This window comes from Dysidea avara, chromosome 1 (genome assembly GCF_963678975.1).
Source record: "Dysidea avara chromosome 1, odDysAvar1.4, whole genome shotgun sequence".
Lineage (NCBI taxonomy): Eukaryota > Metazoa > Porifera > Demospongiae > Dictyoceratida > Dysideidae > Dysidea > Dysidea avara.
Genome location: NC_089272.1, coordinates 57,148,379 through 57,161,770, shown reverse-complemented (window position 1 = coordinate 57,161,770; position 13,392 = coordinate 57,148,379). Strand labels below are relative to the sequence as shown.

The 13,392-nt window shown below is 37.6% G+C and overlaps 1 protein-coding gene across 1 annotated transcript; it reads left to right on the top strand.

Moving 5' to 3' along the window:
• The first annotated feature begins 2,016 nt into the window (after window positions 1-2,016).
• LOC136237389 (probable ATP-dependent RNA helicase DDX10) lies at window positions 2,017-4,250 on the top strand. The gene has a single exon (XM_066027666.1). The coding sequence runs from the start codon at window positions 2,081-2,083 to the stop codon at window positions 4,202-4,204; it is 2,124 nt and encodes a 707-aa protein (XP_065883738.1). The 5' UTR covers window positions 2,017-2,080; the 3' UTR covers window positions 4,205-4,250.
• Window positions 4,251-13,392: the final 9,142 nt, after the last annotated feature.

The following is a 13,392-nucleotide window of genomic DNA, read 5'->3' as shown; positions in this document are numbered from 1 at the left end:
ATTGTGTATTAGTTTTGCAGTATAGTTTGTGAAAAGTTCAGTTGTTTCCGTGATTAAGTACAACGTCCATTCCACAAAGGGGTGGCACTCCAATATATTCTGTACTCCGATCTTCGTCCTCGGTCAAAATGAGTCAAGTCAAACTAGAATTTTGCAGCTGGTCAAAGGACAAGTGTGATTTGCAAAGCGTAAACCATGATCGATACTTTTAGAATAGCAACATGAACATAATTTTACTAAAATATACAGAAATTCAATCAATGGTTGTGCGTAAATTTTAGTAAAAAGTCAAGGCTTATTTTTTGAGTTTGACCACTTTGACCGAGGATGAACAGGAGATGTTGGAGTGCCACCCCTTGGTTCCATCATAGATATTCTACCGACCAGTGGGTAGAATATCTATGGTTCCATGTAGCAAACTTCTTCATATGCTAAACTAAACACACACACACACACCATGCAGACCTCTCAACTTGGAACTAGGGTTAACCTTGAGACATCCCAGCCTCATGCAACAATGGGGTTCATGCACACACACATTTTATTGATTAAAAATATCAACAAGCATGAACTAGCTATACTGCATACTGCTGTTATTTGCAGCTTATTTCTATGCTCTATGATGTTAATCTACACACAGAATCTAAGCAACCTGGAATTCCAAGCACGGTGGAGTCATAAATCTGCTATTCAGCTTTATGCCTATCTTTGTGATGATTGTAGACATAGGCGATGATATCATGCCAAAGGTATCCTTCTTGGAGTGGGGCTGAAAACCTTGATAAAGATCGAGATACTCTAATAGAGCAGTCACTCTAATAAAGCAGTCACAGTATTAGAGCTATGTGTAGCAAGCTATGTAAGGATTTTTATGTAATTTATCAGCTATAAAGATGTAGCTGGTTGTGACCTTTTTTTTTTTTTTTGGTCTCACCTTACCAAACCAGAGGCAATGTAGTGCCTGGTCAGCCCCCCCTCATATCAACTACTTCCTCCACCGCTGATTGTAGATATCACTAATCACTAATCCTTTCACTAGGTCCAAATCTGGCCTCTGCCCTGGCACATGATATATTTCCCGCCTTCTACATTCATAACCAAGTCCATTTATAGTTGATTAATGCTAGTTAATACTAAACAAATTTGAGAAGTCACCTTACCATGCTGTAATACGACATTGGGCTACAGATTGGCTCCAGTCTTTTATTGATTTGAGCACCATAAAGTTTAAATATTTATCATGCGAGTACTATTTCATATATTAAGTTGACAAAATGTTTTCAATTGTGGGTTTGAGTTTTGTTTACAAGCGAAAACCTCGAGATCCAGAGCGTGACCTTGAGAAATTGGTACCTGACCGTGAGACCTTGAGAAGAGGCTAAAAACTTGAGTCTCACAGTTAAACCGTGAGAGTTGAGAGGTCTGTCCATGACACAACACACACACTATGACACAACACACACACTATGACACAACACACACACTATGACACAACACACACACTATGACACAACACACACACTATGACACAACACACACACTATGACACAACACACACACTATGACACAACACACACACTATGACACAACACACACACTATGACACAACACACACACTATGACACAACACACACACACATTCGTGTACCAGACAATGTTATAGCAGCCTAAATATGATCAAAGGAAAGTTAAAATCACCTCCAGCAAGGAAGAAAGGCTGTAAGCTTAGCGGATTGTTAGAGGAAATGAGAATAGCAAGGTAATAAATTACATAGTCAGTATAGCCCCTAATGGTAATTAAGCATTGAAACACTGTGTGCACTATGATGAACAACTGATAAGTGAATACTGCCAGATACGTACTTGACACTCAAATTAAGTGTGGGCGGCCCGTACCTACGGTACAAATAAGACGGAAACTATTTACCTGTCTCTTCATGAACAAACACACACTCGCTATAGTAAGGCGGTTCAGAAGCGAGAACACATCAGCCCACAGATATCAACATACCACTTAGTAAAAGTGGCATTATTTGGAATATTGTAGATAGGCATTGATTAGAAAATAACACTGGGTGAAATGAAGAAGCACGCGCGCGTGTACCATGGTGATAAGGGCAAAAAGAAGACAACACATTTTAAGGAAAGCAAACAGCCAGCCTGGAAAAAAGAGCTTAAGGAAATAGAAACCGTTACATCGGAATATGACGTACTCGAAGCTGATGACAAGCTCGACATTACGAGGTTTGATGATATTCCGCTTTCTAAAAGAACGAGGCGTGGTCTAGAAGAATCTAAATTTTACGAACCAACCCTAATACAAAGAGAAGGTATTCCACTGGGTTTGTGTGGTCAAGATATTTTGGGTGCAGCTAAGACAGGCTCTGGTAAGACTCTAGCATTTCTAATTCCTGTGTTGGAGAAGTTGTGGAGAGAGAGATGGAGTAGTCTTGATGGATTGGGGGCATTGCTTGTATCTCCAACGAGAGAACTGGCTTATCAAACATTTGAGGTGCTACGAAAAGTGGGAAAGTATCATGACTTTTCTGGAGGGCTCGTGATTGGCGGAAAGGATTTGAAAGTAGAGCAGAACCATATTCTGAGAACTAACATTGTTGTGTGCACTCCAGGGAGACTTCTGCAACACATGGATGAGACTCCTAACTTTGACTGTGGAAACTTGAAGATATTGGTATTGGATGAAGCTGACCGCATATTAGATCTGGGATTTAAGACAGCCATGAATGCTATCATTGAAAACCTACCTATGGACAGACAGACACTGTTATACTCTGCTACCCAGACAAAATCTGTTCAAGATCTTGCACGACTTAGTCTGAAGAATCCCAAGTATATTTCTACATATGAGATGTCAGCAACAATCACACCAAAGCAACTAGCCCAAAGTTACATTGTTTGTGAGCTCCCACAAAAGTTGTGTGTTTTGTACTCTTTCCTACATAATCACACCAAATCCAAAACAATAGTCTTCTTCTCAAGTTGTAAGCAAGTTAAGTTCACTTATGAAGCGTTTCGTCGCTTGAGGCCTGGTGTGCCACTGATGGCACTTTACGGCAAGCAAAAACAACTGCGCCGTGTTGCAATTTATAATGACTTCTGTAGTAGAGAGTTTGCTGTGCTGTTTTGCACTGATATTGCTGCAAGAGGGTTAGACTTTCCTGCTGTCCATTGGGTAGTTCAGGCTGACTGCCCAGAAGATGCCAATACATATGTACACAGAGCAGGTAGGACTGCTCGATTTGAGAAAGATGGCCAGGCACTTTTATTCCTTTTACCATCAGAAGAAGAGAAGTTTGTTGAACAACTACAGGCCAAGAAGGTCCCCATTAACAAAATTGAGGTCAACCCAAAAAAGCTTCAGCCAATTCAGGGTAAACTAGAAGCCTTCTGTGCTCAGGATGGTGAAATGAAACATTGGGCCCAAAAGAGCTTTATTTCGTATGTCCGTTCAGTTTATTTGCAGTCAAACAAGGAAGTATTTAATGTACATTTGCTACCAATGAATGAGTATGCCTTGTCATTAGGTCTGGTCCAACCACCTAAAGTAAGGTTCTTACAGAAGGCTAAAAAGAAATTTACCACAAGGGATTCTGATGTTGATTCCGATGTAGATTTGGTGGCTGAGGATGTTGAAAGTGAAACTGACGAGACAAAAATGGGTACTACTTCCTTTAACTTCAGGCAAGATGAGAAACAAACTGAAGACGAAGACTTCCTGACATTGAAGAAAACTGTGTATCCAACAGGAGACATTGTTGAAGACAGCACTAATGAAACCAGGAAAAGAAAAATGTCCTCCAAAATATCACAGGCCAAGAAACTTGTCAACAAGAAACTGAAGCTAAATACTCACGTAGTGTTTGATGATGGCGACCACTTAGCTGACAAAGACGAGCATGATAGTGAGTCGGACTTTGAAGGTGGAATAGATGTTAGTAAAGTCAAGCAAGTGATGAAAAAAAGGGACAAAGATGACAAGAAAATAGAGAGAGAAAGAGTTAGGAGTTTACACAAAGCAAAGAGGTTGAAGTCGAAGCCCAAACCCAAGAAAGTTGCAGATGACTCTGATGACCAAGAAGTGTCTGTTCGCTTAAGTAATGTCGAAAAGGAAGAATCTTCAGACACAGATAATAATTATATTGAGGATGAACAATTGGCCTTACACCTGCTAACTTCTACATAAGTTTTGTGAATAACTTATTTATTGAAGTATATTTTTATGTTATTCAGTATTGACAATACTGCTTGCTTACAACAGATTCTCATGTGTATTGTGTCATCAGAGTTTTTACATAGTTCCTTCCTTGTGAGATAATCTCTGTTTATTTGTATACATGTGTATTGCATGTGTAGCAGTCTAGTGCATGTGTGTTGTAATGCGAACTTCATTTGCATGATCATACTACAATAACATCTAAAATAAGAGTACAGCTCATGAATAATTAACCAGCTTCTAAGTGAGTGCATAACTGGCAACACCACAAATCACCCAACTCTACTTTTCACACTAAAAAAGTTTGTTTCCTTAGAATTGTCCTGCCCTTAGACTTTTAGCAGGGGCTAGTTATGACCAAATAGTTAGCTGCGATTTAGCTAGTTATAAAAGTTGTTTAAAAATTAAAATAGCAAGCTGTACTTCACTGAACAGTATTATAGTCAAAGTTATGTAGTGTGTGGGTGGGGTGGGGTCAGTTGTTCACCTGTCTTCACTTTAACTGTTTGCTGGTATACCAGCAGGACTGTTTGGACAACCACATGACAATATTTAGAACAAAATGCATATGTAAATGCAAATTTTCAACTGTGTGCAGCAAATGCCTCCCCTCCCTAAGGGCTTGCATGCTCTGTGCATGCTGTTCTGGAGATGCACGTGTAAAGATACTGTAGTTGCCATAAATTCTGCAGGACCTCTATTAAAAGGATGTGTGTATATATATATGAGTGTAGGGTATAAGTAGGCACTCGATTATCCGAACAGTACGAATGAATGTTCTATTAGAGTATTTTGACACTTACTGTGTGTTTTATTAGAGTATAGTGTATGTTCTAGATTCAGACAAATTCACTTATCTGAACACATTAATTTTTAGTGTAGCACACAGGTGTTCAAGAACTCACTGTACAGCAACTATCTACATACTATATTGGACATTATGATGTGTCTGGTGATTGGATGTGTATTGTCTGAGTGGCATTAGTACGTTGTTACATAAAAAAAACTCTGTGTGTACGGTAGAGTACAAATGTTCTTTTGCCTTGTGGCCACTTACTAATTACTTTTCCATGCTTAATTATAATCAAATAACAATCCTTTTCTGTATACATCATGGCATGGACAATTGTTTAGTAATACCAACATGATATCAGGTTTTGGGCAATACCAGGATTCAATCTAAAGTATACATAATACTGTCATTGCTAGAAATTTTTAAACTGTGTAGTTATATGCTCAGGGTCAGATCTATAGCAATGAAATGACAGTCAGGCCAACTATGTCACCCAATCGCGAAGCAGCTAAACCTGCCTCTTAATGAAAATTTTAAGTTTGAATAAATATTGAATGAAAATTTAATACCACAAGAAGCAATCATCACCATCAAATTGAATGGTTATGGTTATCACGCCATAAGTGCTTCATGGCAGTCTTAGCAATGCATTATGCAAACTATAATTATCAACTATTGGAAGCAAAGTTATACTTTGAAGCCGGAAATTAAATTGCTACACCTATAGTCTTTTTTTTTGAAGTGTATATATTATATCCTCTAGTTTTGTTATAATCCCTTATAATCGTTTGATACAAAAATAAACGACACTGTAGTTACACCCTTACAGAGTACACATGTACTGAATTTAAATCACAATTATAGTATAATAGAGATTTCTGTCTAAAATTAGCAAATTTCATAGCTACAACTTAACTGCATAGATTCTCTCCTGTTATTAACCTATTTCTTTAGTATACAGATATCAGGGAGTGAGTCCGAGTAATCGAAATTCTTTTAATTAAGCAGTCCCAGTTGTCTTGTTTGTCAAGTCATGATTTGCCATTTGTGTTATTTGCAGAAGCTTTAGTACTGTATGGCTACCAATCATACCAAGGCATAGAGCATTAGTTTTGTTGAAGAGCTTATAAGCGGTATAGCTAAACTACGTAATTATGTACAGCCCATAAAGCCATAATATAAGTGGCACAATCTGCAACTGTGATGTATGGTGATGCATGAATACTGTTGCTGATATGTAGTCATGAAAGAATTGCTATGCCACTAGAGCCCATAGAAGTTTTGTAGGCAGAGACTTGGGATACAAAATTTAAGTAGCTAAGGAAGTCATGTATATCTGTGTGGGTAAGGTAGAGTGCACCCTTGAATGTATCAATTTTGGGCATGCACATAATTAGTTTTGTTACACCACTTATGAGCTCTTAACAAAAATACTCTGACTGGTAGCTTTACTAACACTTCTGCAAATTCAATTCAGCTATACAGTAGCATGAGACCAAATCATGACTTGACAGACGTGAAAATATTTTACATTGATTGCCATAAATTATTACATATGGAAACAATTTTGCGACATCAGTGAATGTTCTATTAGAGTATGTAAATACAATCTTCATGGATTTCATTAATATACATAACACCTTCAGAAAGTTTGTGTGTATAGACACTTAGTAAAGTGCTATATACATCATATGGACCATTGAATTTGCTTTAATAATGAATAACATTTAAGAAACCAAATATGTCATACCTGTCTCATTGAGTGGTATGAATATACTTAACAGTTGTAAGGATTTCATTACTTGAATAAGTAAGTAGCTGACCACTAAAGAAGGCAATACAGAGCAAATGTTTTAAGTACAATTGTTTCTGACATACGATAACAATTATTTTGAAGATCTCTAATAAAACAGTTGGCCAGGTTTGGATTTAATTTTTTTTATAGTAAACAGTGATCACTTGAAGAAAACTTGAAGGGTTTGCCTTGAAGACAACTATTATGTGTACTGTATGAGCTAATGAATTCCCTTCAATAATCATGTTAAAGAAAATTAATGGGACATTACTGTCACATATTGCCATATGAATATAATTTGCACTTGTAGGGATTTCATTGGTTAGATAGGCAACTGATCAACAACTAAAAGATGTTTGTATACATCAATCATCTGTCAGTGTAGCTATCTCTGTTATATGTTTCAAACACTCTAATGAAACAGTCTGTCATTTTTTTGTATTGATATGAAACACTGTAGTGTTTATCATAAATAATAATGTGCGCGGTGACTAGACCACTATTCGATGTTTAAAAATGATGCTAAAGTTTAAAATCAATTGTAGTACCACTCATGTGCAGGTATATACTCACTATAGTGCTAACTTCATAGTCTTGCAATTGGCTGAAGTGTATATGCTCTAGTTTTATTGTATTCCTCTAAATCCATTATAATTGTTTTCTTTTTCATGATACAAAAAGAGCTAAAACACCATGTTTACACCCTTAACTGAGTACATGCTGCACACACATGTACTGAATGGAATTCAAGATGATTATAATAACTGTCAGTATTGCAATTGGTAATTAAGTAATGTGTATACCCATTTCTTAAACCTTACTCTCAATAGTCAGAATGACAGTCAGATAATTACATGCTATTAGAGTGTTATTTTAATTCAATGAAGATTTTAACAAACCCTCCACTATAATGTATATGTAGCACTGTACGCACAATTTACTTCCTGCTAACCATACATAGTTACTGCATACATTATTAATTTTTAGCTGTGAATCTTTTTTCAGCCCTCAATGGAGTGCACCCTATAATGACTTCCACGTGTCCCATGCAGCTTCCTCAGTGCTCTTCAACAGTTGTATTGGGATAAGGATGATTTTCAAATATTTCAATGCATGTGCGGATAGCTATTTTTGCTATCTGGATATCCTAAACTAAGATGTCCTACGGATAGTTACATCATTGAAAAATGACATATTTTGCCATGAACCTGCTTGATATAGAAAGAAGCAAATAGTCTTCATGGGATTGTGGTATAATACTCAGTGTAAAGGCTTTGTTTGTATCAAAGAAAATCATCATGAAATTATTAGCAACTATTCTGATGGCTTCAAATTACTATCCAGATATTGAAATATTATCTGTTTCAGCCCTACTTGGTAATACGAGGGAAATGGCAGATTCAAGTACCATAACTGCATCGTGTCCTGTTACTGTGGAAAGTTGTAAATGTGGTACTGCCATGTTAGCCAGCCATGCATAAATGGATTTATAAAAAGTAATTAACCACTCCATGTAGTGTAAAATTTATTTTTTTAATTAAACATGGGAATAGAGATTGCTAGTAAAACTTTTACTCATCATGTTGTTATGACTCCACTATATCACCCATGAATGACATGCATAATTTTTAACAGGACAATGGACTGGAAAATCCCAGTATACCTGTATGTGAATGAAATTAGACAAAGCCCTCTCCCTCTACATGACTTGTCCTTATAGTCTGGCAGACAGCAGGGTGAAATTTGCAAAATGGTCTATAGTTTATTTTAATGCACTTTTGGATTGTCCTGTATACATAAAACAATATTCCACCTGCTGGACAGGTGTCAGCCTTGGGCGTTTTGCCATAGCAACCAAAGTTTAATTAGCTGCATAGCAACCATACAAATTTCACAAAATAGCTTCTGTGGATTTCAGTTTTACCCATAATTGTTTGATAACCTGACCATTTAACAAATCTGAAGTACTACAATTAATGTCAGAAAAAAAAAACTGAATAATTAACTAGTCCGATAAACCCCTGAAGGCATCATCATGCATGCCATAGTTACGTATGTCTCAATAACTGTCATAGGCCCTCAGGCACAAACTACACCCTGTCACACAACATGGACGTATCTCAGTACTGGAGTAAAATATTCGCATTCTGCTACCTGTATTATAAAGTCAATCAATTGCTTAATACCTGCTTAAATTTTCAAAGCTATAGCACATAGGAACATAAAGTTATGGGTGATTAAAGTTCGAAAAGTTGGTAAATTTTGTGTTCGCATGCCCTATATTTATATTCACAGGCCCAGTCACATTTGCTCTCTTGACTTTCTTTAGTTTGCTTATTTTTAAAAATGTTTGTTTCAGCTTAAGCTATATATAATGGTTACCATTACTTTTAGACTTGAGAGAACAACATTAATACAGTTTGCTGGTATATAGGAAATTTAATTCTGACCTTTTCCTGTTGAATGCTTCTAAATCATTATGATAGAATCAAGTGTCTCAGTGATACTGATTTGCCTCTTTTTGGTTTTGCTGGTGTGGAAAAGCTCAGTTAATACACCCTTTCTTCATGCAGCTAAAGTTCATGAAGTGCAAACAATTTATCAGGTGCAGTATTATAAAATGTTCCATAACATTGGTGCTAAAGATAGAATTTCAGTTTTATACATAAAGAAGTTACTGACTGTACATGTATGCAGATCATCAAATGTAAGCTCAATAACTAGTACTTGCTATATACTTGTGGAGTATGTCACAAAACACTCACCATACAGTGAATAGCATTTGTGTGCTCTTCATCTATGCTTATTAACTGCCTGGTGTTTAGATTCTTCACACCTGGCCTGTTCCACTATCATCTAGCTCACTTAGCTTATTTTCAAGAAATAATGGAAGTTATTCCTTATTTGGGGCATCATAATATGTGGTATCATGCAGTATAGTAGCTGCCTCTTGTGCCCCCTATATACCCTGAAATGTGGACACCGTGATAACCAGAATCAAGACACACGGTAGTGTGTCGTGCGGCCCAAGAAGCCGGCGCGTAACACCCGTGAGTATATTGACAGGAAGAAAGAAAACGCAATTTTCGCACCTCCGTAGCTTTGTGCTACCTTGATGAAACAAGACGATGTTTGCTGTGGACACTCCCTCCACCTTCAGCACTCCACATTCCAAATTTGAGCGAAATCGCTTCAAGCGTTCCCGAGATATGCGACTTCAAAAATTGGCTTAGTTTCTTCGTTTTTTTTTTCTTCTTATTTTTCTTCTTCTTTTCGCACACTTACAAAAACTGCTATAAAACGCGAACGCTATATCCGATTGCCTTGAAATTTGGCACACAGAAGGGAGGTATAAAGGCGCATCTCTGTACCAACTTTGGCTAGGATACGATAAACAGGAAAAGAGTTATGATTGATTATTCACAAAAAATAACACCAATATGTTGTCACGGCTACAGGGTAAACCGCGTATGGGAAGAAGCTGAACATCGGTGGGTGAATAGGTTAACTATTGAACCTCAAACCTTTTGTGGTTTGAAAGAAATCGAGCTAAAAACCAGGAAAATACAACGACAAAACCAACAGTGTGTAACAATTATGCAATCGAGATTAGCTAATAAAAAACGACTACTTGCCACGCCTACCAGATAAACTGCTAGGGCGAATGCTTTGAAAATCGCTGTATAGAAGGAGTAATCATCTTAGAAAGGCTCTTCAATGGTGTAGAAGAATCAGACTTAAAGCCACGGAGTTATAACACGAAATCCAACTTGGTGCAGCAAGTGCGAGATCGAGATACTCTAATAGAGCAGTCATCCTAATAGAGCAGTCACCCTGAAGAGAATTCAAGAGATCAGCTAGAAACAAGTAACCTGTATAGAGATCAGCTAGAAACAAGTCACCCTGTAGAGAGAGCAGCTACAAACAATTCACCCTGTAGAAAGATCAGCTAGAAAAATTTACCTTGTAGGGAGTTCATGATCAGTTAGAAGAAATCACCGTGTAGAGTTCAGCTACAAAGAAACTACCATGTAGAGAGTTTAGCTGCAAACAAATCACCTGTAGAGAGTTCAACTACAAACAAACCGCCCTGTAGAGAGATCAATAGAAGAAGTTACCTTGTAGAGAGTTCAGCTACAAAGAAACCATCATGTAGAGAATTTAGCTGCAAACAAATCACCTGTAGAGAGTTCAGCTACAAACAAATCTCCCTGTAGAGAGATCAGCCAGAAGAAGTTTCCTTGTAGAGAGTTCAGCTACAAACAAATCACCCTGTAGAGAGATCAGCTAGAAGAAGTCACCTTGCAGAGAGTTCAGTTACAAAGAAACCATCATGTAGAAAGTTCAGCTACAAACTAGTGACCTTGTAGAGACATCAGCTAAAAGAAGTTACCTTATAGAGAGCTCAGCTACAGAGAAACCATCATGTAGAGAGTTCAGCTGCAGACAAATCACATGTAGAGAGTTCAGCTACAAGCAAATCTCCCTGTAGAGAGATCAGCTAGACGAAGTTTCCTTGTAGAGAGTTCAGCTACAAACAAATCGCCCTGGAAGAAGATCAGCTAGAAGAAATTACCTTGTAGAGAGCTCAGCTACAAAGAAACCATCATGTAGAGAGTTCAGCTGCAAATAAAACACCTGTGGAGAGTTCAGCTACAAACAAATCTCTCTGTAGAGAGATCAGCTAGAAGAAGTTTCCTTGTAGAGAGTTCAACTACATACAAATCACCCTCTAGAAAGATCAGCTAGAAGAAGTCACCTTGTAGAGAGTTCAGTTAGCTACAAAGAAACCACCATATAGAGAGTTCAGCTACAAACTAGTGACCTTGTAGAGACATCAGTTACCTTGTAGAGAGTTCTGCTACAAAGAAACCATCATGTAGAGAGTTCAGCTGCAAACAAATCACCTGTAGAGAGTTCAGCTACAAACAAGTCTCCCTGTAGAGAGATCAGCTAGAAGAAGTTTCATTGTAGAGAGTTCAGCTACAAACAAATCACCCTGTAGAAAGATCAGCTAGAAGAAGTTACCTTGTGGAGAGTTCAGTTACAAAGAAATCATCACGTAGAGAGTTCAGCTGCAAACAAATCACCTGTAGAGAGTTCAGCTACAAAGAAACCATCATGTAGAGAGTTCAGCTGCAAACAAAACACCTGTAGAGAGTTCAGCTACAAACATATCACCCTGTAGAAAGATCAGCTAGAAGAAGTTACCTTGTGGAGAGTTCAGTTACAAAGAAATCATTATGTAGAGAGTTCAGCTGCAAACAAATCACCTGTAGAGAGTTCAGCTACAAACAAATCTCCCTGTAGAGAGATCAGCTAGAAGAAGTTTCCTTGTAGAGAGTTCAGCTACAAACAAATCACCCTGTAGAAAGATCAGCTAGAAGGAGTCACCTTGTAGAGAGTTCAGTTACAAAGAAACCATCATGTAGAGAGTTCAGCTACAAACTAGTGACCTTGTAGAGACATCAGCTAAAATAAATTACCTTGTACAGAGTTCAGCTACAAAGAACCATCATGAAGAGAGTTCAGCTGCAAACAAATCACCTGTAGAGAGTTCAGCTACAAACAAATCACCCTGTAGAAAGATCAGCTAGAAGAAGTTACCTTGTAGAGAGTTCAATTACAAAGAAACCATCATGTAGAGGGTTCAGCTGCAAACAAATCACCTGTAGAGAGTTCAGCTACAAACAAATCTCCCTGTAGAGAGATAAGCTAGAAGAAGTTACCTTGTAGAGAGTTCAGCTACAAAGAAACCATAATGTAGAGAGTTCAGCTGCAAACAAATCACCTGTAGAGAGTTCAGCTACAAACAAATCTCCCAGTAGAGAGATCAGCTAGAAGAAGTATCCTTGTAGAGGGTTCAGCTACAAACAAATCACCCTGTAGAAAGATCAGCTAGAAGGAGTCACCTTGTAAAGAGTTCAGTTACAAACAAATCACCTGTAGAGAGTTCAGCTACAAACAAATCTCCCTGTAGAGAGATAAGCTAGAAGAAGTTACCTTGTAGAGAGTTCAGCTACAAAGAAACCATAATGTAGAGAGTTCAGCTGCAAACAAATCACCTGTAGAGAGTTCAGCTACAAACAAATCTCCCAGTAGAGAGATCAGCTAGAAGAAGTATCCTTGTAGAGGGTTCAGCTACAAACAAATCACCCTGTAGAAAGATCAGCTAGAAGGAGTCACCTTGTAAAGAGTTCAGTTACAAAGAAATCATCATGTAGATAGTTCAGCTGCAAAGAAATCACCTGTAGAGAGTTCAGCTATAAACAAATCACCCTGTAGAGAGATCAGCTAGAAGAAACAATTCACCCTGTAGAGAGGGCAGCAAGAAGAAGTCACCTTGTAGAGTGTTCAGTTACAAAGAAACCACCATGGAGAGTTCTGTAATAAATATATGTATTATATATATAATTTGTACATTTACTGATAAAATCAGATATTTAAAGTACATCTGCTTCATCTTTTCTTCTTCCTGTGGTAAAGAAAAAAAAGACAGGTTAAAAAAGTCCCAAAGCTGGCCTATGGTATACAAATACAAAAAGAAATGAAATCTAATCCAAAACAGCC